Genomic DNA, 25,725 nt, shown 5'->3' on the forward strand with positions numbered 1-25,725 from the left:
CCCACTTTCAAGAGGAACATCCCAACCTTCCTCCCTTGGCTCTCTGTCAACTGGCACAGCTGCTTCTTGCACTTCACGTCTCTCTTCTCTCCGCAACCAAAGCTGTCTCTTTCCTCCATGTTGTCTGCATCTAGCAAGCAGGAGAGAAAGTATCTTCTCCTATTTGCAGTGGCTCAACTGGCTCACCACTGAAGAATCATAGAATGGTTTGGGTTGGAAGGGACCTTAAAGATTATCCAGTTCCAACCCCCCTGCCATGGGCAGGGACACCTCCCACTAGACCAGGCTGCCTGAGGCCCCATCCAACCTGGCCTTGAACACCTCCAGGGATGGGGCAGCCACAGCTTCCCTGGGCAACCTGTGCCAGTGCCTCACCACCATCATGGTGAAGAAATTCCTCCTTATGTCTAGTCTAAATCTGCCCCTCTCCAGTTTATACCCATATAATCAGTATTGTCCCAGGTGTGTGGAAGTGAGGCTGATGCTGGTGACTACAGCGACTGGAAAAACAAGATGGAGTCCCGAGATGGGTGATGGGGCAAACTCTCCCAGAGAGGGCTTCTCGCCCACCTCGCCTCGAAGCCACCGCTGTTCCAGGAGCACGACGGACCTCAGCCGAGTGCACCAGGTCCTGCCCGGCCAGCGGGGCGGCGACGGCGGGCAGGACCCAGCGTCCGGGCTGCGGAGGGTAGAGCCCCCCGGCAGGGCACAGCTGGGGCGGGGAGGGCGCGTGCAGAGCCCCCAGCGCCCGGTCTGCAGCGGGCAAAGCCCTCAGGCGGGACGGGGGCGGTGGGCAGGAGGCGGAGCTCACAGTGGGGCCGGGGCGGTGCGCAGAGCCCACAGCGCTCGGGCTGCGGGAGGCAGAGTCACCATCGGGGCGGGGCGGTGCTCGCACTGCGGGGCCGCCCGGGGGCGGAGCCTCGCTGCGGCACCGCCTCTGTCGCAGGTGGTTAAAGGGCGGCGCGGGCGGCGGCGGGCCGGGCGCTGGGCAGGTAAGGGGGGGGCGCTGGGGAGGGTTCGTGTGACCCCGTGGCTCGGGCGCTATCACCGCCGTGTTCCTCGCGGGGCAGCGACTGTCACTAATCCGGGGCATGAACGTCCTGCGGTAAAAAAAGGCTGTTTAGTGTTTCCCGGGAGAGCCCGCCTGTCCCTGCGCCGGCTCCGCGGAGTGACGGCGGTGCCCGCCCTGGAGCCGGGGGGAGGCCCTGCTGCTTTGCTTTGATGCTGGAATTGGAGCCGGTGTCACCTGGCCGGGAGGGACTGGTGAGGGGCTCTGCCTGCGGCCATGGGGTGGCCCTTTCACAGAAGGTGACCCTGTCCCGGCTCGTCTGGCTGCGCAGGACCGATGGGACGTGGTTTAGTGGCAGATAGGAATGGCTGGACTCCATGATCCAAGAGGTGTTTTCCAACCCGGTGATTCTACGATGGGGATCGCTCCCTCGTGTTGCTCAGCCCTGGTAAAGGACGCTTGCTTTCTCGAACTCCAAAACGACTCCTTATTTGGTGGCGTTTTCCATATCAGCCCCTCGCAGGGAGGTGGTGAGGCTCCATTGCCTTCCCCCAGCGCTGGACCTGTGCCTTCGTGTCATGGTCCAACCTGTTGAAGACCTCAGTGTGGTTTGGAAGGTGTAGGACCTAGAAGGGAAAGTGCCCAGGTGGGTGGTGCATGAGGAGGGATGTTCCATGGGATGCGGCTTTTCTCAGAATTTCATTGCTTTTCTGTGAGTTGTTTGTGGTTTAAAGCACCATCGCAGCCCCAAGAAACTGGGTACAGAGGCAGATGTGAATGGAGAAGGAAATTGGATATAGGGACTGAGAGGAACCAGAGAGCCATTCATGCATCAGCATAGAAGTTAAACTCAGTGAAGTTGAGAGGACTCTTCCTTCCAAGTAGCTTGCCCTATCTCAAGCTGTGGTTTAATTTGAAACCTAGGAGAAGGCTTCGGGCAGCTTTTGGAATCCTAAGTCTTCCTGGTGGTCAAAATCCTATCCTCTCAAAGATCTGTAAGTTTCTTTGCATGTGCCTTTTGCCACTTTGAGGTACATCAGCCCTGTGGGACAGAGCTTCCCAGAACTTGCCAGAAACTGCTCTGTTTTGTATTATGTGTTTAAAGAAAGTGTCTGCCATCAGCTGTGTGCATCTACTTTCCCTGTCTTCCTGCAGGTACTCCAGAAGATAGGAGTCCCAGCAATTTGTCCCAGCTCTTGTGGCTGGGGAGCTTTTTACATGAGACGCTGGTGGCACATGTGAGACCCAGCCTGAATGCTATCATAGTTGTCTGTGTGGCACTCAAGCAACGGGTTACCAAACTCTGCTTTGGAAGCTTCTCTGTGTACAGACACTCTTTTGGGGTCCTTGCATTCAGCTGGGGCATCAAGACTCTCTTCCCTGTCAAAGTGAGTGGGGAACATTGTGGACCAGCTTTCACTCTAGCTGTTTTCCCTCTTGTAGCCCACTGGGATGGTATTTGGCAGCTTCTTCAAGGTGCGCAGTTGTGTCTGGCACAGGTCAGCATCCCTGACAGTTTGTGATGAGAAGGATCCATGGGTCCACACGTGTCTGATGTCTGGCAGGATTCATCCCATTTTCTGGAAATTCCTACTGCAGCTGCTTTCCAGCAGTTCTCCAGACATTGACTTCTGCCCCACCTGCGGTGGTTGTTTATAACAGCTTAGCATTACTCTTCTTATACAGTGAGCTGACACAATTGTTTTGTCAACCCACATGGGCCAAGTTTCTTTCTGTGGCATCCACTCCCTGCTTAGAGATCTTTTTGCACAACATCTAAATCTTGGAAATCATCCTCCTGGGATATTGGAGTCATATGCTCTGTAAGGTGAGAGCACTGTCAGGTACTAGCTAGAGGCTGCATTCACAAGAGGGCATATTGGATATATTTGGCATCTCAAAGCTTGCTGCAGCATTTTGTAGTCTTAAAGTTGCTTGAAAGTAGTAAACTGAATGTACATCCTGTTGGACACTTCCCCCTAGCTTTTCGTAAAAGTCATTAAAAATGCTGTAAGGAGGGGTGGAAGAGCATGGGGCTGAAGGTGGCAAACTCCAGTTTAGTTTAACCGGCTGTCCTCATGGATGGATGCTTCTGCTGAATCTCAGGAGTGCAATCCAAAGGGGGAACTGTGATATGAGAAAACAGGAGATGGCCTGGATATAGAGGCAGATGTGAGTGGAAAAGGATATAGGGACTCAGCGGAAGCGGAGAGCCATTTGTGTGTCAACATAGAAGTTAAACTGAATGAAGTTGAGAGGACTTTACTTTCCAGGCAGCTTGTCCTATCTCAAGCTGTGGTTTAATTTGAAACCTGGCAAGAAAAACAAAAGGTCATGGAATGGCAGCAGCAACTTCCCAGTACTGGTTCAAACACTGGAAGTATGAGTGAAAACATGTACATGGAATGCCGTTGTAAAGAGTGGCCTGTGACTTCCAGTGGTGTTTCCATTGTGGACTACAACTTACAGGGTTTTGTAGTTCTTGAAACAACTGTGCAGGCTAGACCTGTTCCTTCTGCATGGAATTATTTCAGTGCTTTTGCGAGTAAACCAACAGGAATGGGGCCTACTCTGGGAAACATAAAACAGAAGGACAGCAGGCTTTTAATTCTTCCAATGCTTTTTTCTTTTAATCCTCAGTTCCTGAATTTGTGTGACTGCATGAGGATATCAAATTTCATGTGAGTAAGGGGGAGTAAATTTATAGCCCTGATGCTGGCAGTGGAAGTCTTGGAAAATAAGAACTCTGGAGGTTTGAACATAAAGCAGAAAGTCCCAGTTTCATCATTAAAACTTGTGTTTTAAAAAACTTGTGGCTGTCCATAATATTAAAGTTGTAATAGAAGTGTTGCACAGAAAAACGTTGAGAAATTGTGATGTTATTTCCTGTTCTATATACCTGGCATGGGTCAGACTTACAAAAGGGTAAAAGCACTCTATCATTTAAGTTAAGCTCATAACCAGACTTCCTTTAAAAGCTATGTTTCAAATTCCCTCTTTCCTCATACTTAACTGCCTCCACATTATGGAATTTTCTTCTAGCAGTTTCTGACCTGGTATTTCCATGTCTGCTCTAAGACTTGGGGTTAATACGAAGGGAAAATTCTCTTTAGTCACTATGCCTGTGGAGATACCTGATCTGATGGAAGTCTTTCAAGCATATAGCCAATATAAGGTTTGGTTCTTTCTTAAAATGCTTTTTCTTGAAACACACAAAATAGTTGCATTTTGCATTGGGTTTTCAATTAAAATTTGGTGGTACTGTAAATGAAAATTAATCCTCTCTTGGATTTTGCAGAATAACATCCATGTCTTTCATCTTCAAAGCCACAACAGACTATTCTGGATGTTCCTTTTTCTGTGGCCTGAAAGAATTAAGAAAATATGTACATGCTTCATTTCTAATGTGTGTTTTAACTTAATCTCATAACAATGAGATTGGTGGAAAAGAAGCAGGCGCTGTGTTGGAGCAATGAGCACTGAGAACAGATCTCTGAATTTATCTTTTATGGGCAATACGTTTGAATTTTTTCCCCTTCACATTGTTTCTTTTTGTCCTAATGTACTTGTACTTATTTCCATGTTGTCTTCCCTAGAGAGAACTGCAAGGAAAGGATTCAGAGTTCTCTCTAATTACACTGTATTGCTGTTACAATGGTTAACATGCCTCAGCCAAAAAATATCTCAAGACAGTTGGGTCTGAAACTGGGTTTTGCGGGTTTGGGTGTTTTTTATTTTATTTTAGAGGCCTTTTCAGTTTTGTGCATAGTTAGGTCAATTTTGTTGGTCAGTAAATCTGAGCCTTCTCAGATTGATTATGAAAATGGAGAATATTTTTAGATGTGGTGGACCATATACAGTTATGAGAAGCAATTTTATTAACTTGGGAAAGATCAGTGAAATCGAGGAAGGAGAAGTGATCAACCTAATGCATTTTTCTCTGCTTAGAAATAAAGTCTTTAAACTGACCCAAACTGATGCAGTATTGAAGATGTGCTTGTTAGCTAAAGGTCTTCAAGAAATTCTGAAATCTTAACAGATTTCAAACTGAATTTCTTTTTTCTGAGGTACTGACCAATCTTTAGAGCTATTTACAACCTTTTTTTTTTTCCACAGAGTGAACCTGAGTACTCTACCAAGGGAGCCAGTTCACAGTTTTTCAAACCAACGTTAACAGAGGGGGTAGTCTGCATTCAGAGCAGTGAAGAAACATTTGGCAGATGTAGTTTACAAATTAACTGACCACAGTAGTGACACACATTCAGGCAGGTCCCTCAGTTTTGTTATTTGAGATTGCCAGCAGTGAGACTTGTTGCTTCCTTCAGTGGCCTCTTGCAGCGTGGTGCAGCCTTGCCTATCGAGTCATGCATTTATTGGGTCTTATACCTGCATGCTGCTCTCTGCCTTCTCCACTGCTGCTGGGAGTCTGTTTGATGTTGAGTGGTAAAACATCTCATAACTTCATGTATCTGCTCAGCCAATTCTTTAATTGGGTCCTACTCTTACAAGTGGCTAAGTAAAGTGCCTGGATAGATTGCTTTGCAGTGCAGACAGATAATTATGTATTTGAATGACTAATGGGTTTTATGGTTGTGTTTTGTTTTCATCACAGTGGGGCACTGCAGTTACTGGGGAGTGACACGAACATGTGTCAGCCACAACAAGCTTCAACAGTTTGCTTGCAGAAATCACAGAATACTTTGTTTTTCTTGTGGTATCACTGTTGTTGAGGCATATGCAGGGAGGAGTCAATCTAACTTGACTTTTAGCTTCCAGTCGTCTGAATTAGCATCAGGGTAGTGGAAGCTGGTAGAGGCTGAAGGTTGACTAACAATCAGTAATAACTAAACCAATTCCCTGCCTTCATCTGTGACAAACTCTGGTAGTCCCCGTGTATCCTGCCTGATATATTCAAGTCGTAGATGAAGTCATCTGTCATGGGAGACTGCTGGTGAGGGGAAGAGGGCAGTGTTAAGGTGCAGCAATATGGGCATGCTTATGGGCATTCCTATGCTTGTTAGGGAACAGTTTTCTCATGGTCTGCCCAGGCAAGTTTTTTTCCGTAGTCTGAAATTCCCCTGGGTTTCAGGTTTGCATTTGATGGATGGTAGCCACTTGGACAGAGATCTCCATGGTTGCTAGTCATTGTGGTATATGGAGTCCATCTGAGCCCTGTAGGCCAGATTGTCAGAGCAGCATGAACTTCCTTGTAGGTAATGGCAGAAATATTTTTTTTCCTGGAGCTCACGGAATGGCACTCTGTCCTAACTTTCAGTCAGACTTTCCCTGGCCCAGTTTGTTCACATCCAGCACATCTGCCTGCTGTCGATCTCAAAGCTAGTTTCTGTTCTCTTCTGTGGTACTTCTGAATCTAGATTCCTATGGGCTCAGAAGCCTTCTGGGAGCCATCTTTGTTATATTTCTCTTTAAGGTTTCTTGGAGCAGCAAAGGATTCAGGAGTAGGGGAAGCTGAAGGGAAGTGTGGGATCTGTGTGCTTATCAACTCTGACTATGAAGTCAGTGAGATTTGAAGTACACAGCCTTCAGTGTGGGGTTTTCTTTCTTTTTTTGTCTTTTCAGAACAGAATTGAAAATTTGTGTACTTCCTCTTGCAGCTGTATAGGACAGGGAGATGACTTAAGGAGAGAAACAGAAAAGTCTTTATTGCTCAAGGAAGAAGAGGCAAAGTCTTTGAAAAGGTATGTACTAGCAGATTTACTTGGTAAGGAATCCAATCATCATCAGTACTTGTGTTAAGTGACTAGCTGTCACTTCCTGCCATTCACTACAGAAATTTCCCCTATCTTTCTGTTTTCAAGGAGAAAGCTAGCTTGTTCCAAGATTCAGTCTTTGAAAACGTCCCTTTAATCATAAGACTATATCTAAAGTAACAATGTATTTAGCTGTGCAACAGTGGTTACTGTTATTTTCAGTCTAACTGTAAATCAAGTTTTGTCTTTTCATTACCATTAAATAGTAACAAACTTGATTAGATCCTTTAATCTGTGTAAAGGAGGTACTACAGAACAGAAAATATGCCAGGGGTGTACAAGTCTGTTAGGCTGACTGGCAAATGCAGAAATAAATACTATAATGTAGCTAGTCTCACTGGTTTTTTTTCTTATTTTGATTCATGTATATTCATGTTCACAGATCAACTATAGTTTTCTGCCACTTAATGCTAACCGGAAAAAAAACAAAGCCACCAAACTCATCTGCTTGAGGCGATTTTATTGTAATGTATCCAGTGGCTGTTCCTGCCGCAGGAGGTGAAGGAAGTAATGGACAACATGGGAGACTTATTTTTTTCCTTTTTGTTTTTGGAGCTGTATTGCTCTGTGCTGGATTCCTGCTTTCAGTCTTTATTCTCCAGTCATGCCCATCTGGAACCTTCAGTGACTGTAATGGGGTCCTTAAGGCTGCTGGACCTGTGCTGGCAGTGACTGGACTGGTTTGTGTTTTACTGGCAAGATCAAGGGCCAGGCTGTATATAAGACAAAGACAATTGCAAAATGAACAGGTGTACAGCCTTGTTTTTTGTCGTGGGAGCTGTCAGTTTGCCCAGTTTCTCATATTCGGATTCCTGTTTCTAACTAGTGGAATGCTAATTAGTATCCTGGGCATTTGGGTTCCTGGCTGCAGCCCCAGCTGGCACAACATACAGCTCAACCACACCAGCAGTCCTGATGTGGACCTCCAGGGCTGTGGATTCCTGTCACTTCAAATCATGGGACCTTTGATTGTGCTCACTGGGTTGTGTTTCTTCGTGATAGCTCATGTTAAAAAGAAACAAAACTTAAATCTCAACCAAGAATCTTGTGAAAGTGAAGAACATCCTCAGAGCCCGGAATCTTTTCAGGTTACAGTAGGTGGGTAAATAATGTGTGGACGTTACATTTGAGAGTTAGTAAACTGTTTTTTACAACCTAATGATTTACCTCTGAATATGACTCATTTGAGCTCAAAACATACCATGGCATGTTAGATCAGCCAAAATATAAATATGTTGCTTTGTCTGGTATGTTTTCTGTATGGTCAGTTCAGTTAGCTTTTTCTCAAAGAGAAAACCTCTCCTTTAGTGTAAAAAAAAAAAAAAAAAAAAAAAGTCTGACTGTCTGTACAGAAGAAACTATGTAACCTGATACAAATAGGTTACAAATCCTATCCCACTGCCTTTCCCAAAGGATGTAGCTGACGCTGCAAATCACAGGTCTAATGACTTTGAGTATATTTAAGATTTATTTTAGCTTTGAGCTCTGACTCCTAAAACAGGAGAATCTGATTCATAAGCAGTGCATTGTAATTTCTTTTTATCATGGCCACATTGTCCATCAGTCAGATGTGGCTGCAAGATGCTTCTCTTGCGTGCATGGTATTTGTGTAAACGTAGTATGTTAGCAGGGAATGCTCCCTCACCAGCATGTAGCTCTGCTTCCCCATGAATACATTCTACACATAGATTATTCTGATAAGTTTCTAGCTCTCAAAGGATTAATGAGTCAGTCATAGTACTGCTTGACTGTCATCTGACTGACTGGGCTTGAAATTCATTATGCAAATCTTTATTTCCTTCTACCTATGAAACCGATGTACACACCTGTACCCTGGTGATCCTAACAAAAGGTGAGGGTTTAATGTCAGCTGTCCAGCCATGTGCATAAATCAAAGGGTAGGAGAGGGGTGTTCAGGTTGTCTTTAAAGTGAAAAAGCAAAATTAGTGGATTCCTTTTAGACTTCCACCTGGAAAAGTAAAACTGAAAGGCTGAAGGTTGAGGCCTGGTTGTCATAGTGACATCCTGGAATGGTTGTGACTCAGCTAGAAAACTAGCCCCACTGCAGCATCATTGACGCTCTGGTGACCTTTCAGTGCACACAAATTACAAATGAAAAAAAGGTTCCAGGCAGCTGTGAATGTTTATATAAATTATGCGGGCTCAGTGGCTCATGCAAAGTTTGGGTTTAAAAAAAAAATAATTCATTTTAAACTTTTGAATTACAAAGTCAAAATTGGCAGGTATGCTGCACAGTACATTTAACAGTGGATTATGTATTAATAGCATCATGGTAATAATGTTAGTAGGGTGCTTTCAGCTACAAGTAATTTAGTAGTGAAACTCTGAAGGCACAGAAAATCTGCGATCAGAACCATTAATAATTTGAATACTTTGGTTGTAACACTGCAGTAGGTATCCTGAAGTTTAAACCTCCCTGTTTTACATATGTGAGGAGGACTAAATACTTACCTGGCCTTGAAGTGAGCCAACAGTAACTGTGTGCTTTGCACTTTTAGTTTCTGAAGACAGCCAGCAATGAAGAGATTTGTGTCTTTTAGCTAAATGGAACATTCTCCTTCCCCTAGCTGTATTTTCTAGAATAAGTCTTTCATTTTATGAATATGCTGCGTCTGGTTTTGAGTAATCTTGGTTTTGAGCATACCTTCAGTGTACTTTAACAGCCCAGAATATAATAGTTCTGTGTGAGGGATAATTGTGTTTTATCTTAAAAGGTAGACAGGTACAAATACTGTAATTCCAAAGATAAGAAATATTCTAGGATACAGTTAGAATACGCGGTGCTGCTCAGTTTTTTAGAGGGAGTAATTATTGGTTTTTTCCTCTAGGTGATGCTGTAATGGTATTCCCACCTCCACCACCTCCTTATTTTGCTGACCCTCTCTCACCAACCATGACACGATGTCTAATGTCAAGTGGTTTGCCTACAGGTGAAAATCCTCCACCATACCACTCTATCTTCAGCAATGGGTGAGACTGTTTTCTTGTCTGTCTGTGGAAATCTGAGATGTCTCAAAGTATCCAAGACCATTAATAATCACTGTGAATTAACTCTCTACTAGACGTTTAGAAGTTTTTTAATGCATCACTGTACTTACTTCAGATACCGTACTTGAAATAGCACTAAAATATCCTTGTATAAAAGGGGAATCACAAACCACAGATGAGGATTAAATTCTTACCAATTTATTATGACTAAAAAGAAATCCTGAAGTGAAAAAAACAACCTTAAATCGGTGGCCTTATTTAAATATACTTAGATAAGATTTCTTTGAGATTGTCCAAGAGAAGGTGTTGCTAATAGTAGTGCCCCAGTGGCATGATACGAACACTGCCAGATTTTAGGAAACCTCTGTAGAACCAGTGCAGCAAGCCCTTCATTACCCCTGTGATCCTGGGAGCGCCACTTTAGTGTGGCCTGTTTTCCCTCTGACTCTTATCTTACTGCCTTGAGGAAATGAGACCTGCCATGCTGGTCTACCTTGTTCCTGCTCTGGCAGTGTGTTGAGATAAAAGGATACCTTGATACAGTGAGAGAAGAGCAGGAGTTTCCATGGATCTTGAAAGGGAGGTTGCAGCAAACTTCTTCTCAAGATGTTGTACCTTATCCATGCAGTCATTCTTCCATACATTTAGTACGGCTGCTTTGCTGGATGATGCCATCAACAAGTTCATAGGGGTGCCTTACTGAAGAGTTGTCTGCATCACAAGAACTTGCAGGGTTATTTATCCCATTGGCTACCACCAGTGGGCTGTTAATTCGAGAGTGAAAGAGGTCACTGCAGGGACCACATACTAGGAGCCAGGACTAGATCTAACCGGGAGAGCTAGATGCCACATGCCTACAGCCCAATAATAAAAATAAGCCCCAAGCTTATTTTCAGGCCCTTAATGATCCAGAAGTGACTTGGCTTTACATTTTGGAAAGTTCTGTGTCAGCTTGGTTTTGGTCTGTGGTGATCTGGGACTTTTTCATTGGATTACTTTAGTTGACAAGACTGTACCTGCAGCGTCCTAAGCACCATCACTGCAGCAAAAGCCCTAGCCTGCCTGGCTGTGTCCAGTAGTAGTAATTGTGGGGCCATTGCTTTAATGGCCTTCACTATGCTCCAGGCTGCTCCACTCACATGAGGCAGTGTATTCCATGACCAGCTGTACCAGCTATGTGCCTAGTGTCAGTATTTCTTCAAAACTCCACTGCTAACCTTTCCTTTGAAGCAAGCAAACTGAGCCTGCCACAGGAGGAGGATCCTTGTGTTAGCAAGGGTGCTTCCTCCTATTATCATGATGTATGCAGCCACATCTGAGGTTTTGTAGTGATCCTTTGAAGTATACTTGGTGGATTCTTGAGGCACAGCTGCACTGTGCAAGGTACTCTGTCTAGTCAATGACTGTCAACAGCTCTTCATACTGACTTCTGTTTCCTAGTACCTTCCTCCAAACATTTTCTTCTCATCTTTGTCAGAAAGAGCAGATGCTTCCTTTTGTTGCTGCTACCACAAGCCAGGTTGTCATTCTGTCTTTTCTTAAAATCACTTTTTTAACATAGAATAAACACCTCTTTGTCAGAAAACCTACTCACTTGTCCTTGCTACCAGTGCAGACCTCTCCTAGTGTTTTGTTACATGCTCTACAGTGGGACTGTCCCACAAACAAAAAAAAATTGTGATGTCCATCCAATTAGGGAAGGGAGACACTCAGTGTTTGCTTCCCACTGGTTAAGATCCAGCTTGAGGTGGATGACTTGTGCTGAGATGCAATGCCTAATAAACCTGCACTACACACACTTCATTCGGTTTGCTGGTTTTCCTTTTAAATTGTTTCAGAGAGTACATTTTGTACAAAGCTGATGAGGATCTGTTGATTATTCAGTGCATTAAACACCTGTCAATTCAGGATGACAAGGGTAGATGTGAAGATGAGAGGATGTTGGGGTTGATCAAGCCAAAGTGCTTTCCAGAAGTTATGGTTCTCATGACAAGGCACAAATTGCTGTGTGAGGAAACATTTTCTTTTGTTAAGTATAAAAGTCTTAGCCTGTTCTCAACTTGCAAGTGAGATATGTCAGTTCTCAGAGCCCGTAGTACTTCAGTCAAAGGACACCCAGAACAAGCAGGAGAAGAAATAAATTTCTGCCTCTGAAAGAAGGAATTTACATGAAGCTTCTATGTTCTTGTGGGCTGGGTGAAGGCAGTGACAGCTGTAAGGTGTTTCATGCCAGTTGCTGCTGGTCCAGACAGAGTTACAGCTCCAGCATGCACTGTGCTCCTCTCTGGTACGTACATCTGGATGTAGGTACAAAGCAAATGGATGTGTGTGGAAGAATGACTTGCCCAGATGTGAACCTGGACCTCTGGTAGCCCTGAGATAGCCAATTCAAATATGGCCCAAGGGAATTCTCTAAAAGCATTTTGGTTTAAATGCATTCAGAAGACCAGGCTGGAGTGGATAACTAGGAGTAATATCAGATCATACATGAAGGCTGTGTTCTGCTGTAGCCTTGCAAGCAGCTAAGAGACGGTTACTCTTGTACTTACTACCTGTCTGCTAAAATGTAAAAACTGAGGGCCTCAAGTCGTCTCCACACTGTAGTTCCAGGTCCTGGGTTGTGACATGCCTGCCAATGTGCTTGGTAAAGTGTGTGCATTATCAAAGGCTTTGAAAGAACACAGGTGGCACATCCTGCACTGAAAAAGAAAAACCAAAGGGCAGTGGAGAATGGCAAAAAAGCTAGCTCCTCAGACTGCTTGTGAGCTTTTCCTGCTGGTTCATATACCAAGTGACCTGTCTTCACCCATTATCCTACAAAATCTCCTGCAGCTGGATCAACTTTAGCCTGGAGAAGAGGAGGCTGAGGGGAGACCTTATTACTCTCTACAACTACCTGAAAGGAGGTTGTGGAGAGGAGGGAGCTGGCCTCTTCTCCCAAGTGACAGGGGCCAGGACAAGAGGGAATGGCCTGAAGCTCCGCCAGGGGAGGTTCAGGTTGGATATCAGAAAAAAATTCTTCACAGAAAGAGTCATTGGGCACTGGCAGAGGCTGCCCAGGGAGGTGGTCGAGTCACCTTCCCTGGAGGTGTTTAAGGAAAGGGTGGATGAAGTGCTGAGGGACATGGTTTAGGGAGTGTTAGGAATGGTTGGACTCGATGATCCAGTGGGTCCTTTCCAACCTGGTGATTCTGTGATTCAGCTTCCTCTGACCACAAATGTCCAGTTCTAGTGCTCTGAGCTTTGTGTGTGATCCCATCAACTCAATCATTGTTGACTGGCTGTCTGGACATCTCTGTCTTGTGAACATAGATACCCAAAGCGATAGTTCGTAGCCCAGCCTGCTGGGGCAGTTGCTAGTGGAGTGGGCAAAGCACCTCAAACTTGGATGATGAAACCATAGACCACCTGCGTTGATGTTCTGTGGCTGGAGGTGCCCTAGCTGTTACGCTTCCATGCTCTCCAGGGTCCTTATAGATTCCACAGGAGTTAATACCACCACTGGGTATTTCACTCGATCATGCGTTCCCTTGGCCCAGCACCTGGTAGTAGCTTCAGTGTCTTGACTAGTGCAAGCTGGTCCCTAAACCCTTTTGTGGAGGCAAAGTAGTGGCCTTGTTCCTCCTAACGTAGTGCTGTGGTTGAAGATCCGAGAGCTGGAAGGGAACACGCAGATGTGATTTACCTCTCGAGTCTGTTCCTCCACGTGCTGTAAGCAAGTGCTGCTGTGAAGGCTTTCCTGGATGAAAGAGCTTGTAGGAAGCTGAGTCATGGTCTGATCCTAGAAGTTGTATTTTTTTTACTGGCAATCTGTTATATAGCACTACAGCATTTGTGTGGTAGTACGTTTTCTCTCCTTTCACGCACCCTCACACACCAGTTTCACCATTAAAGATGAGGCGACTGTGCTCTGTATTTTCCTCATGCAGTATTGCTGGGGGTGCAGATGTATGCACAAAGGCAAGACTCAGCGGTAGGAGCAAGTTATGAAGAATGAGCAGTTCTTCCCTTTCTTTAGGAAGCAGTTGAGGCAATATGCAACGGGCCAGTTCCAGCGCAAGATGAATAGGGTTCCGGAACCTTGTGGGTGCAACCAATTGAGACCCAGTTGTGATGGTCAGAGTTGGGGAATGCATACTTGACTGCTCACCTTGACTGTCACTGGAAACTCAGCAGTCATGTCTGGCTGCTTCTGTTCCTCCACTTTTAAGCATGAATGCTACTGCTTATTCAGTCCTGGGTTGCTAGAAACCTTAAGAAGAGTTTCAAGTTGCCTTTCATGTAAGGTCTCCAGTGGCTAAAGACTGAGATTCTTATGATGCAATTCTAAGTCTAGTAACTGTTTTTCATAAAAGAAGGGGACAGTGTGCATGTCATAGGCTTCAAAAGGGAAGATACATTAGGAATTAAGGATCAGAAGATTAATAAGATTGTGATAGGCCTGCTAGAAGCAGCTAATACCATAAGCCAGGCTGTGACTGATGATCTTAAAGGTTAGACAGGAGCTTGCTTGCCCTTCCCCTCTGAAGTAATAGAATTTTTATATGAATCATAAGGTAGCCAATAGTATGAAATTGTAGTGCTTATGCAAGTTCTTTGCTTTTAGGGACTGTGTGTATACACGTATGTCTATGTAAATCAAGTGGAATTTCACTCACTGTAGAGAAATTAATTATGTTAATATTTTGTGTTTTATAGAGCACAGCTTGCAGATGATGAAGAAACAGTTGCTGTTAGAGGCTATGAAATCATATATACAATTTCTGGAAGCAGCTCACCTTCAGATATTTCACCAATACTGTGCGTCTCTGAATCACCTCCAAAATATGAAGAAAAAGCATCAATAACAAACACTGAATATTCTCCATCTTCTTATTCGTCTTCTTCATCCATTTCCTTAGCCACATCTGACACCAGCTCATAGAGGACTATCACTTAGACTTCATTTTTAAATTAAATTGTACATTCAGATTTATGATTTTTCAACTTATTTACATTTTGTAATAAAACCAGTGATGTTAACTGTGTCTAATTTTTCCTCAAAAAGCATAAATGATGAATTTGGTTTTCAAGAAATATTGGGTGATGCTGGGCTTTTGAGATAGCAATCTGAAGAGATTCCATTCACTGCAAGAATTTTAAATGCTCATTTTGTTTTGTTACAGTTCAGTTTCTGGTTTTAGTTGTACTTTATATAATGGAGTCGCTAAGTAGAGACCAACTTTTTTTTACTTATTTTAATTAAATCTGTGTGGAGTGTCAAAAAAAAAATTAGGAGGTGGTTTTATTTCTGTTTTTCTATTTCATGTAAAATACTTGTCTGCAAAATTGCTGACTTTATGTGTACTGAGAGCATAATGGCTGGGAATCTTTAATATTGGGACCAAGTATGTTATAGAGAATTTAAATGGTTACTTTTTGGTCTGCCTGGTAACAAAGACTGTAGCTTAATTTAGACCCTCTCTGGCCTTTATGTAACTGTAATCCCCAGGAAAATCAGTTTTAGCCAGCAGTTAAGAGCCCTGTGGCAACACTGAGAATGGTTAATAGGCTAACAGTTTAACTGTTGTAGTGACTGATTTCAGAGGGATTATACTACTCTTATATATCATCGTTCATGGTTTATACCAGGAGTGCTTATTTTGTGAGACTAAGCACCCCTCAACAGGGTATCTTCCAGGAGCAGGCGTACTTATCTGCAAATGCAAGGGGCAGTTTCGTGGAAATGCATATGACAGATGTTTTTAACTGACAGCACTTGCAAGACTGTTGAGAAATACAGCCCTCTTAACTCCTCTGTCCCTATGTGGCCCCTGAGTTGGGGGTAGCTGCCTGCCTTCATCCTGAAAGAGTGACAACAGTTTCCAGTTTTATTTTGCAAATGTTTGCAACTATTCCCAAACTAAAGGATTTGCTCACGGTAGATAGGGGTAGTTAGCAAGAACTGAGTTGCTGCTTACCTTTGACGCTTATTGGCTTGCTCTGAACCCAGCTGCAACCTCCGAGTATGAGAAAAACAGACCTGATTTGAGGCCCAGAAACAGAAGGTGGCAGAGCCACTGTTGGGGTGTTGTTCAGCATAGCACACTTGTCAGCATTAAGATATGTTGCAAGAGTGCTCTCTGTCTTGTTCATCTGAGTCTTTTAACACCTGCATGGCCTGGAACCTCAACTACGTCTCAACTTGTCTTCTGTCGTGCCAGATTTCAGGGAAAGTGACTATAACACAATGCTAAACTTGGGATTAAGCACTCAAATTCCCTCTTGTGCCGAGGGAAAGGCAGTTGCCTTGTCTTACCTTTCTATGAGCCTGCTGGTTCTCTTCAGAGTTCTTTAGAGAGATGTTCAGAAGCTTCTGCACTTGGCCATTTATTTCCATCTCTGTGTTTTTCCCTCAGTCACGTGAGGGCAGCTCTTTGTGCAGCCACATCAAAACAAACCATCCAGTGGGGGTGGTGTATTTAGCCAGCGATAGAGCTGAGGGGCTTATGCGTGCAGAGTAATGAGCAAACACAACACAGAGAAGGATTTAAGATGTGGGAGCTGATTAAACTGGCATGACTCTGCCATGGGAAATGTCTAGATGAAGAAAGAGAATCCGTAAAAGCCAGCAGGCATTTTTTTCCTGCTTTTTCATCACATGTTTAGCTAGTGAGCTTTTCAAGGATGCTGTTCCTTGCATGTCTTCTGTAATCCAAGCTATGATTTACCATTTTTTTTAAAGCTTTCATTTCTAACCAGATTTTTAATAGTAGTGCCCACTGCCCTGTGTGAACATGTCAAAAGAGCTTGTTTCTCTGAATGTCACACTTTTGTACAGAAGCTGCGATCTTTTACCTAAAAGATCCCATGCAAACAAAGAACCACATTGGCTTTGTTCTGTTGTTCGAGTTACAAGCGAACACTCATTTACTGGAAAGGTTAAACATCAAAAAGGATTTTATCTAAACAAATAAATCTTTAAATAAGTCACCATCTTGTTCTTAAAACCAAAGTCACATCCCATCAGTAACTGTAAAGGTATTAGCCTTTCATGCTGCCTGCAATTTGCTCAATCACTTGTTGCCAAGATGTACCCAAGAGTCCGGACAAATGAAGGAGAATATATTGACTATAAGCTCAGTCCTCTGGAACTGAAACATGACCTTTTTGTTTTTCTTCAAGGTTATTGTGTTTTGATCTATTGCAGAGTCCCCAGTGTGGATCACTTCATTTCTGAAAAAGCAGTCTTCATCAAAAGCTTTAGAAAGCTGCTGACATGAATCTTTGTCATCAACACCTGAACTTCCTGGGAAGGGTAGGTGTAACTGACCTCTGAAATGAGAGCTGAAAAAAGAATTCCTCTCTAACATTTTGAGAATGTTCTTAGGAAACAGTTCGATGTACTGCTGTGTCAGCATTTTCTGGTTTTGACTTGGCCAATCGTTCCTTTAAAAGTCAGTGGATATACTCTGTGCATCTCTATAAACTTCTCAACACTGAGAAAGTTAACATAGCCAGGGCAACAGTATTTGCTTACTGTATTGTTGAAATCTCTTTTGGCAAGGTCAGAAACTGTGAGTAAAAGGCTGGCAGATCTGCCTTCACCACCAAAGGCTGCCACTGGGTGAACGGTATTAGTGGGAAGAATTCTTGATGTAGGGAGTAGGGGTGAAATGTCTGTATTAGAAAGGAAGCAACACCTTGTAAAACTATAAAAGTAGCTTAAAATAATACGGAATAGCATTTTTATTGAGGAAGTGAGATAGTTTACTGTCACACTAATGGTGCTATAACCTCCTTTCTGCCCTAAGGTTAGCTTAAGTGCTTGACATACAAATGCTAGGGAGCAAATCAAGTTGGTTACTGATTCACACTTACTTAAACAGGCCAAGTGGGAGGTAAGGCGTGCTTATCCTCTGCAAGCAAACTTAAAAGTCTCTCTTCGTTGCTGCCTGCACTGACATTGCTCTGCTTCTAACTGCAACATTACAATCCTTTGGATATGACAAGGTTTTGCTAAAATATGAGTGGGTAACTCTTCTCTGGGACACGTCTTTCTTCCTGCAACTAAAAAAAAACCGAGGCGTAACTCATCTGAAAAAGTGATTCCTGCAATGATGCTGCATTTTATGATAGCTGCACTTGCTGGGAGGCAACCACCTCATTTTTGCCCTCTGCAGTTATTAGCACTGTATCCATCAATCCCTTTTCCATCCTACACCTTCAGAGTCGTGACTCATGGGGCATTTCTGACGATACCTCCATGCTTCTGCAGCAAACGTGTCAGCCATCACCCAAATCTGTGCTCCGCTCTCTATCACACGTGCATGTGTCTGGATAGTTAGGTATGGAAATACCTTCAGTTTGGTGCACCAGCTGCCAAGACAGCACTCCCTGGGAATGTATAAAACCACCTTGCAGCTAGAGGAAATAAGCTAAAGGCTTATTTATACTTTGAGGTGGGTGGTGCAGTAGTACAGGGTAGTACAAGGCCCCAGGGTGCAAGGCACACTTGTGGTTGTTCTTTATGAACCACTCTTGCTCACACAATCGATGTTTTTCACTGAAGATGCCATGTAGAGTCACCTTTCTCTAGGAAAAAGTCTGTCTTAGTCAAATCGTTGATTCCTTAATCTCCCTACAATTGAATATTTTGTTATGAAGCAATGTTTTAGACCTCTTTTTAAATGAGCGTGCAATACCATGGCATATTTTACTTTTCTTTCATACAACAATTTTTGAATATTTTGCGACTAAGTCCATGGCTATATTAAGGCATGTCAGAAAATAAAACCTTATTATAATGGGCTGATAATGTAAACAACCACATAAAAATAATAGCAGAAGAAGAGGAGAAAAGGATTAAGTAAAGGCCTGTCAATTTTTATTGGGAAGACTCTTGAAACGGGTTAGAGAAGGGGAGGTACAGAGCACTGCAGAAAACCTGCTTCCAGCAGCACATCCTGCGGGGCAATTCTGCATTGGTGACAGACAATAATGGAGAGCAACAGAAAGCAAAGCAGTGCTTTGGTTCAGGGGTAATGTCCCTGAAGCTGCTGGAACAAAACTGTACTGAGATCTGAAAACAGCACTCATTTTGAAAATCTCACTCTGCCCTCAGGTTTCACCAAACTATCTTTTGTTCTTTTGCAGTTATGCCAGGTAAAAAGGGACACATTTAGTAAGTCAGTACCTTTAAGTAAGTTCCCAGAACATACATTTACTGGATTTTTTAGGTACTGGACTTAAAAAATCAGTTATGTGATTCAGTAATCTCTTAGGACCTTGACAGCTTCCTGAATGCAGCATTGCCACTGCCTGGGGAAATAAGAGAAATGTTGGGAGGCTTTGAGCAAATTATCTTACAGATAAAGAGAGAGTAGTGTGCAGGGAAAGGTGGAATTTTAATTTAGATCCTACTTCACTAGACAGGAGGTCTTTTGCATCCCATTTTCAAAGTTAAAGTGATGAGTAACCTCGGAAAAAGTCGCCTCTATTCTATAGCTCTACCGTGCACGTGCTCAATAACCCTTAAGTCATGTCCTAGGCCAGAAAAAAAGACATCAGCCATGGGATGATGCAACTCGCAACCTGGGAAACTCTGACTCCGGGTAGCATCTAAGGACCATTCTGTAGGACTGATGAAGTGCTCCAGCACAATCCTGTTTCAAACAGTGATTGCAGAGTTCTTGAGTGAATGAGAGTTGGAAGACGACACTACATCTGTACATACTATTAGTCAGACAGCTATAATAATATAATGCTGCTTTTAAAAGTTTGTTGGAACACCTGGAAGATTCGTCAAACAGCGACAAGAATGATTCATGGTATGGAAGAACCTGAGACCAGTAACAGAATTCATTCCATTAAGTTTACCAAATACAAGGTTAAAGATGACTTAGGTTTTGGCTATAATTACCAATACAAGGGCAGTTTATCTAGTATCTCAGGACTTCTAATTTAGTTGTCATACGAAACCACTGCCTTGCAAGCCCAAGCTTGCAATTTGCTAAAATGTGGCAGAGTCTTGGCTATACTCAATGCTAAGGAAAGGACTGATATATCTGTTGGAATTCTTTTTGGCACCCTTGGTAATAGAAGAGCCATAATACTGACTTCGTAAATTTCGCAGACAAATTTTTTTTTTAAGGAGTCCAGCACTGTTATTCCTCAAGGTCTGTATGCTGACAAATGGAAAGACACATCTGCAATTGTCTTCAGGATCAGTTCTGAAGGCGCCAAATTTTAGCAGTCTTTTCAGAAGTGAGCTGTTATCTCACTGTGTGAAATGATTGCATAGTAGACTAAAAGCACCTCTGCTGATTTTGAAGAAGCAGTCTCAAAGAGAATGAGTTTTCTAGTTCTAGAGCCATTTTTATATGACAAATCTTGGGATAACTTTCCTTCCCCAGAGCTGCTGATATCAGGAAATAGCACGATACATTCTACCACCTGAGGAATAATCTCTGTCCTGTGTGTACTCCCCTCCCGTGCTAGTCAATACAGGTCAAGTAGTTTGACATTTTTCCTCCTAAGAAGGAATTACACAAAGATATTCTACCAGAACCCTCTGACAGTGATTACTTTAGTCTAATTCTGGTAGGAAACAGAAATTCTCAACATGCAAGTAATTTGTCTGTTTAATATGTGGGACATATATTTAACAGAACAGTTCATGATGTAAAAAAAAGTTAAATACAATTACAGGTACTTCTGAATACAGAATGAGATTTTTTGCTTTACCAGGCTTAACATTACAGGAGGTGCTTTCTCATTCCTGCAGTGTTGCACTATTCAGGCTATGTGGGCTTTGATATTCAGTATGAACTTCAAGGAAGGTGTGGAGATCCCACAACAAAAAATGTCCGCAGTTAAGGCGAAATTACAGAACAATTATGCTACCTTCCAATGGATAGAACACTTTGCCTGTCTTGAAATACTTTTTCTCCTATAACAATAAGTCCTTTCAGGCTGTTCAGCACTCATCAACCCTCCCATCTACCCACTACTCCCCACTGGCAAAACATCAGAAAGCCTGCTTTGAAAAAACTCAGAAACTCTGGACTGTAGAACAAGCTGCCACAGAGGTCCAGGCATGGCTATAAATATCACGCTTCAGATCACTGCGCAACATTCCTAGCGATGGCCATATATTTTCCTACAGATCTGGCTTGGGGTACTGGAGGCCCAAAGAGACCAATAGTTGCTGCATCGTTGTTAAGTAAACTATGCTGTCCAGATGTTGGATGCATCAGCTGGCAGAGGGCCTAGGAAAAGCTGCAGTGGCTGCAGCTTCGTTTCTGTCCTATCTGGCATGGTCACAGAGAGGAAGTATCAGTGGATGCCAAATTAAAGAAGAGAATAAACAGATAAACAGCTATGCAAGGGTGAAGCCATTTCGGAAGCAATGGTGGCAATTCAAGAAGTCTTTAGTGATCACTTCAGGCTTCACTTCCCAGACCTTTATTCTTCTAAACAAAGTCTATTCTTTCACATGATGGACTCTGTTAACCATACATGCACAAAGTTCTTGTATAACTAACCTGAACCTTCGACTTTAAATGCTCTGCCACGTCCATTGCGAGCTTCCTTTTTCTTGAGGCAGAAGATACTTCAAATTCAGTAATGGAGCCGAACAACAACAGTGTAGAAGATTTCTCTTTGAATGTCTTTTCTGTCACTCCTTATCAGCCAAACAGATCTGATGTCCTGGTGTCAGATGGGGATAAAGCTGGTGCCACTTTGCTCTTTTCAGGTGTGTTTTTGGGTCTGGTGGGGATCACTTTCACCGTGATGGGGTGGATAAAATACAACGGCATCACTCACCTGGAGTGGACTCAGTTATTAGGACCTATCTTGCTGTCTGTTGGGGTGACTTTTATTCTGATTGCTGTTTGTAAGTTTAACATGCTTACATGCAAGTCCTGTAAAGAAAGAGAGGAAAATACGTCAGACCTTGACCAGACTGCAAGTGGACAGTCCTTTGTCTTCACCGGCATTAACCAGCCGATAACTTTTCACGGTGCCACAGTGGTACAGTACATCCCTTCACCAAGCACAGCCCAGGAAGGCATTGCTGTGAACCCTGGCTACCTTCACCCTGTGCTCAGCTGCTGCGGTGCTGTTTCCCCCAGCACCTCACCAATGGCCACCCCAGGCTCTGCTCACTTCTGCCCTACCTACCACTTGGATAACCCAGCTTTTACCGGAGATGAAGACTACGCTACTTATCCTGCAGAGAATACCAGGAATCAGAGGTAAATCTTCTGAAATGCCTTAGTGTGTCTTGTCACAGGCTTCTGGGTATTTTAAGTGCTATGTGTGGTTTCAAAGGAAACAAAAGTCAGTCCAGAGTATTATCCTTCTTAAGGGGGGTTTATTTCTGTATTAGAAGGATTTCTTGAGTAAAGACTATGGTAACATACTTTTTCTGGAAAGCATTTTTATCCAAATTAAATTAATTTGTGAATTCCATATGACATTCAGTCTACTAAATCTCATATTATTTTTTGAGATATTAGTATATGATCCTGCCCATGCCTTTTTAATGTTTATCTTACCACCTTGAGATAACTATTGACCAGAAGATTATTGTACTACAGACAGAGACTTCCACACACAATCGGAACACACTAGTCAACACACAGGGTTTTAATGGCAATGAAAGAATCAATTTTGTATCAGATGCTCTCCCTTCTGATTACATCTGGCACAACATACTCCTCTCCCACTGTAGCAACCTTCCAGACCTAACTCTTTTCCTGGTTTGGGGACAAACAGAAGACCTTAGATGTCACGGCGCAGTATGAAACTGCTTTAATGAGACATAAAATTATTTTATCTAGTTCTTTCCTCTAAGGAAAAATATTATAATTATAGGAATTACTCAAGATTGTATCCTTCCTAGAACACAAGTCACTTGCAGTTCATTTATCAAAGCCTGTTTGAAAAACTGCTGGCTGACCCATCATCTTCAGCAACATGTGTGACAGGCATCATGAAAACAAAGGTCACTTCTTGACACTTTCGTACATCACAAAAAGAACACAACAAATGGTTGAATTGCGAGAAAAGTTCATCTCATAGAGTTTTCTCAAGAAGTCAGAAAGTGCTTTTCCGAGATAAGCCTGGCAGAATGCAGCACTGAGGTTACTTGTGTACTTTGTGTTTCCTAAATTCTTTTTGCACCTGCTCTTCCTGTTTTCAGACTGGAGGACAATTCTGATGAGCCAGAAGAACTGCTGGAACGCTGCACCTATGAGGATTTGTCGCCTCCCCGTTATGAGGAAATATACCCACTGTCTTCTTAAAATAGCCATGAATGACTTGACACTTCTAAGAGTTGCTGGCCTTTTAATCTGCAAGAAGGTTTTCTTTAAACACTTGCATGATAAGCAAGTATGACCAAAATCTTGGTACTGATACACACTTCAGTATCACTGAAGATCTTTAAGAAGTCCCTTCTTTTTTTCCCTCAAAACTCATTAGCCCTTGTCTATGCAGTTTAATAGCAGAGCTATTAATTATTTAATAGCAAAAGTGTTAATAGCAAAGCTATTAAGCTCAAGGATCTAGATCCATATTAGGTTTCCCCAAAAAGAAGCCTGATTTTCAGACTTGCTGAAAGCAATGTGAACTGCGAATGCACAAAATATTTGTGGAAGGTCGTGATTGCTGCTGGACATTCAGCAATATTAGAACACACTTGATTTATTCTTGATATGTTTTCCCTCTTAATTGCTTGGGAAACTTCAAAAGTGCTCAAGCGTCTGATCCATGAAAGTACTGATGATGTCTTAATTCTACCCGGTTCCTTAGATTAGGTCACTTATTTATAAGTCCTGTCTACAGATCAGACTTCTTTTGCTTGGTTCACCTGAACGAGCTAGTCCTGTAGGCATTTTTGGAGCACACTGCTTGAACCAGAGAATCCCAGAATAGAAAATATATGAATAGTGAGGTTTTCTGATTTTTACACAGACCTCTAAGAGATCCTGAATGCATCAAACTGAGTTCTCTTTCCCACCAAGAATCATAATAGCTAGTAGGTTAATGTCCCTAAAGAAAACAACGCCTTTCTAAAGCCTTCACAGAGACATGTGGTCCTACCAGTTTTAAAGGCTTTAGCAACCACATCCTCTCCCTGCTGCACTGTCACTCTGTGGGAGAGCTGTGATGCAACCCCTGCTAAGGTTCTTTCTTGTTTGAATGTGTGTCTGAGGCACACAGCTGAAATTATAGGTTTCCCCAGAGCATCCAGACAACTATGGGCCACAGAGAACTCTATTGTTCAAGTTCAGCTTTCAAGATCCACATGGTTCGAGGCATTGTATCCACAAATGTATTTACAACTGTATCTAACAAAGGGTGAAGTGCATAATCTCCAAAGCATTGCAATCCAAAGTGGAGGTCCTAAAAATCTTTGCTCAGGAGCCATCTAGACACCGGGGCAATGAGAATGCCATGAGTACTTGTATTTTTAATTTGTATTTCTACATATGCTTTAAGTTCTGCCTTTAAGTGTGCCTAGAAGTGCCCTAAAAGAGCTGGACAAGGCTGTATCTCCCCTTCCAGGATACCATCAGGTTTGCCTATGTCCATCAAAGGGCAAAGGGCAAGGGGTAAAGGCAAAAGCTCTTCTCAGCCCATGCCTGCTGGACCAGGCACTACGCAAAATGATCTAGAGGGCAATGGTCACTGTCCAAAACAACTGAGCCATATGCTGCTGTTGTGCCTGTGAGCCACAACATGGAACAACATGGCCAAAAGCAAGTGGTCATTACGGAATGCATGAACTTTCTCTACTTGACAATAGAGATGTCTCAGCTCCTGCCAGTTGTCATCGATCTGTGATTGATTTCATTGATCTCATTCCTGAAGGCTGAAGAAGTCTAGTGTTGAGCACGATCGGGTGATATGGGATGTACCTGACACAGAGTGTCCACGCAACCTCACTAGTGATTGGGTGACACAGCTCTGGACGAAGATCTGCATTCAGAACATTGTCTAGTTGCACGGGTCTGCAGGGGCTCGCTGTCCTCCCTGTGAGCACCATCCTCCCTGTGCTCTATACTTAGAGACTGACAGGGAATAAAGCATTTTTGGAGGGGCACAGGGAAACTACTGTTCTCCACAGTGATGGATGTGACATTGACAGAGGTCATATTTGGGACACAACGTTTAAACTGAGTCAAAGCTGCATTAGCAATTGCAGCAGCAGCTACTGGACAGTGACTACAAACTATGTGTGAGGTTTTTCTTGCTGGAGAAATATAGAGCACGCTGATTTTTCAGCAGTGATGGCCTGGTGCTTGCAGGCAGGCAGACACACAGCGATCAGCACGATCTCTACAGGACTGAGTGAAAGAACAGAAGGTCTAAAAATAAATGCCAGTTTCTCACATGGAAATCTCTCGCTCCTCTTCTGGAATTTACACAGAGGTGAACTCATCCTCCCTCCACAGCAGGAAACTGGACGGTCCCAAATCCCCAGTTAGTTCCACATGGACAGATCCCTGCACTTAGCACATAGTTCTGCTGACTCCAGCAAGCACTGCAGGAGCGCAGAGGTCAGGCTTGATGGATCCAATTGCAGGACCAGGGTCAAAATTTCTACCCAATAACCCTCCCCCACAACAAGAAAATTCCTTTAGTCAGAAAACACAGACTTTTGCTGCTGCTCTTTTTTTCCCAAATACGCGGTATAAGCATATTTCATGGGATAATCAGAGATTTATTTTGGTGACGCCAAATTGTACTCTCAAGAGTAAATATAAGAAATCCTGAAGATTGCACTGTGGACTCCAAAGATTGGTTTGAAGTTTACTTCTGTAGACATCATTAATTGAAAAAGCCCTGGGTTTCCTTTTAGAGAGAAGGTGGAACAAATAAATTTAAATAACTACGTATTAAAATGATCTTGACTCATCAGACAAATTCTGCCTGAATTCTATA

The 25,725-nt window shown here is 43.1% G+C and overlaps 2 protein-coding genes across 4 annotated transcripts; both read left to right on the forward strand.

The window, feature by feature from the left end:
• Positions 1-866: 866 nt before the first annotated feature.
• Positions 867-15,169, forward strand: TMEM171 (transmembrane protein 171). 3 transcript variants are annotated; one of them, XM_054055040.1, is made up of 5 exons: positions 867-992; positions 6,590-6,708; positions 7,163-7,878; positions 9,630-9,771; positions 14,488-15,169. In XM_054055040.1, the coding sequence occupies exons 3-5, from the start codon at positions 7,248-7,250 to the stop codon at positions 14,711-14,713; spliced, it is 999 nt and encodes a 332-aa protein (XP_053911015.1). In that variant the 5' UTR covers positions 867-992; positions 6,590-6,708; positions 7,163-7,247; the 3' UTR covers positions 14,714-15,169. The 3 variants fall into 3 exon arrangements, with proteins under 3 accessions (XP_053911015.1, XP_053911016.1, XP_053911017.1); XM_054055041.1 differs by lacking the exon at positions 867-992 and adding an exon at positions 1,022-1,457; XM_054055042.1 differs by lacking the exon at positions 867-992 and adding an exon at positions 3,669-3,690.
• A 6,163-nt stretch (positions 15,170-21,332) lies between these two features.
• On the forward strand, positions 21,333-25,132 carry TMEM174 (transmembrane protein 174). The gene is made up of 2 exons (XM_009556133.2): positions 21,333-22,028; positions 22,979-25,132. Exons 1-2 carry the CDS (start codon positions 21,397-21,399, stop codon positions 23,079-23,081), a joined length of 735 nt encoding a protein of 244 aa, XP_009554428.2. The 5' UTR covers positions 21,333-21,396; the 3' UTR covers positions 23,082-25,132.
• Positions 25,133-25,725: the final 593 nt, after the last annotated feature.

Source organism: Cuculus canorus, chromosome Z (assembly GCF_017976375.1).
Source record: "Cuculus canorus isolate bCucCan1 chromosome Z, bCucCan1.pri, whole genome shotgun sequence".
Classification (NCBI taxonomy): Eukaryota; Metazoa; Chordata; class Aves; order Cuculiformes; family Cuculidae; genus Cuculus; species Cuculus canorus.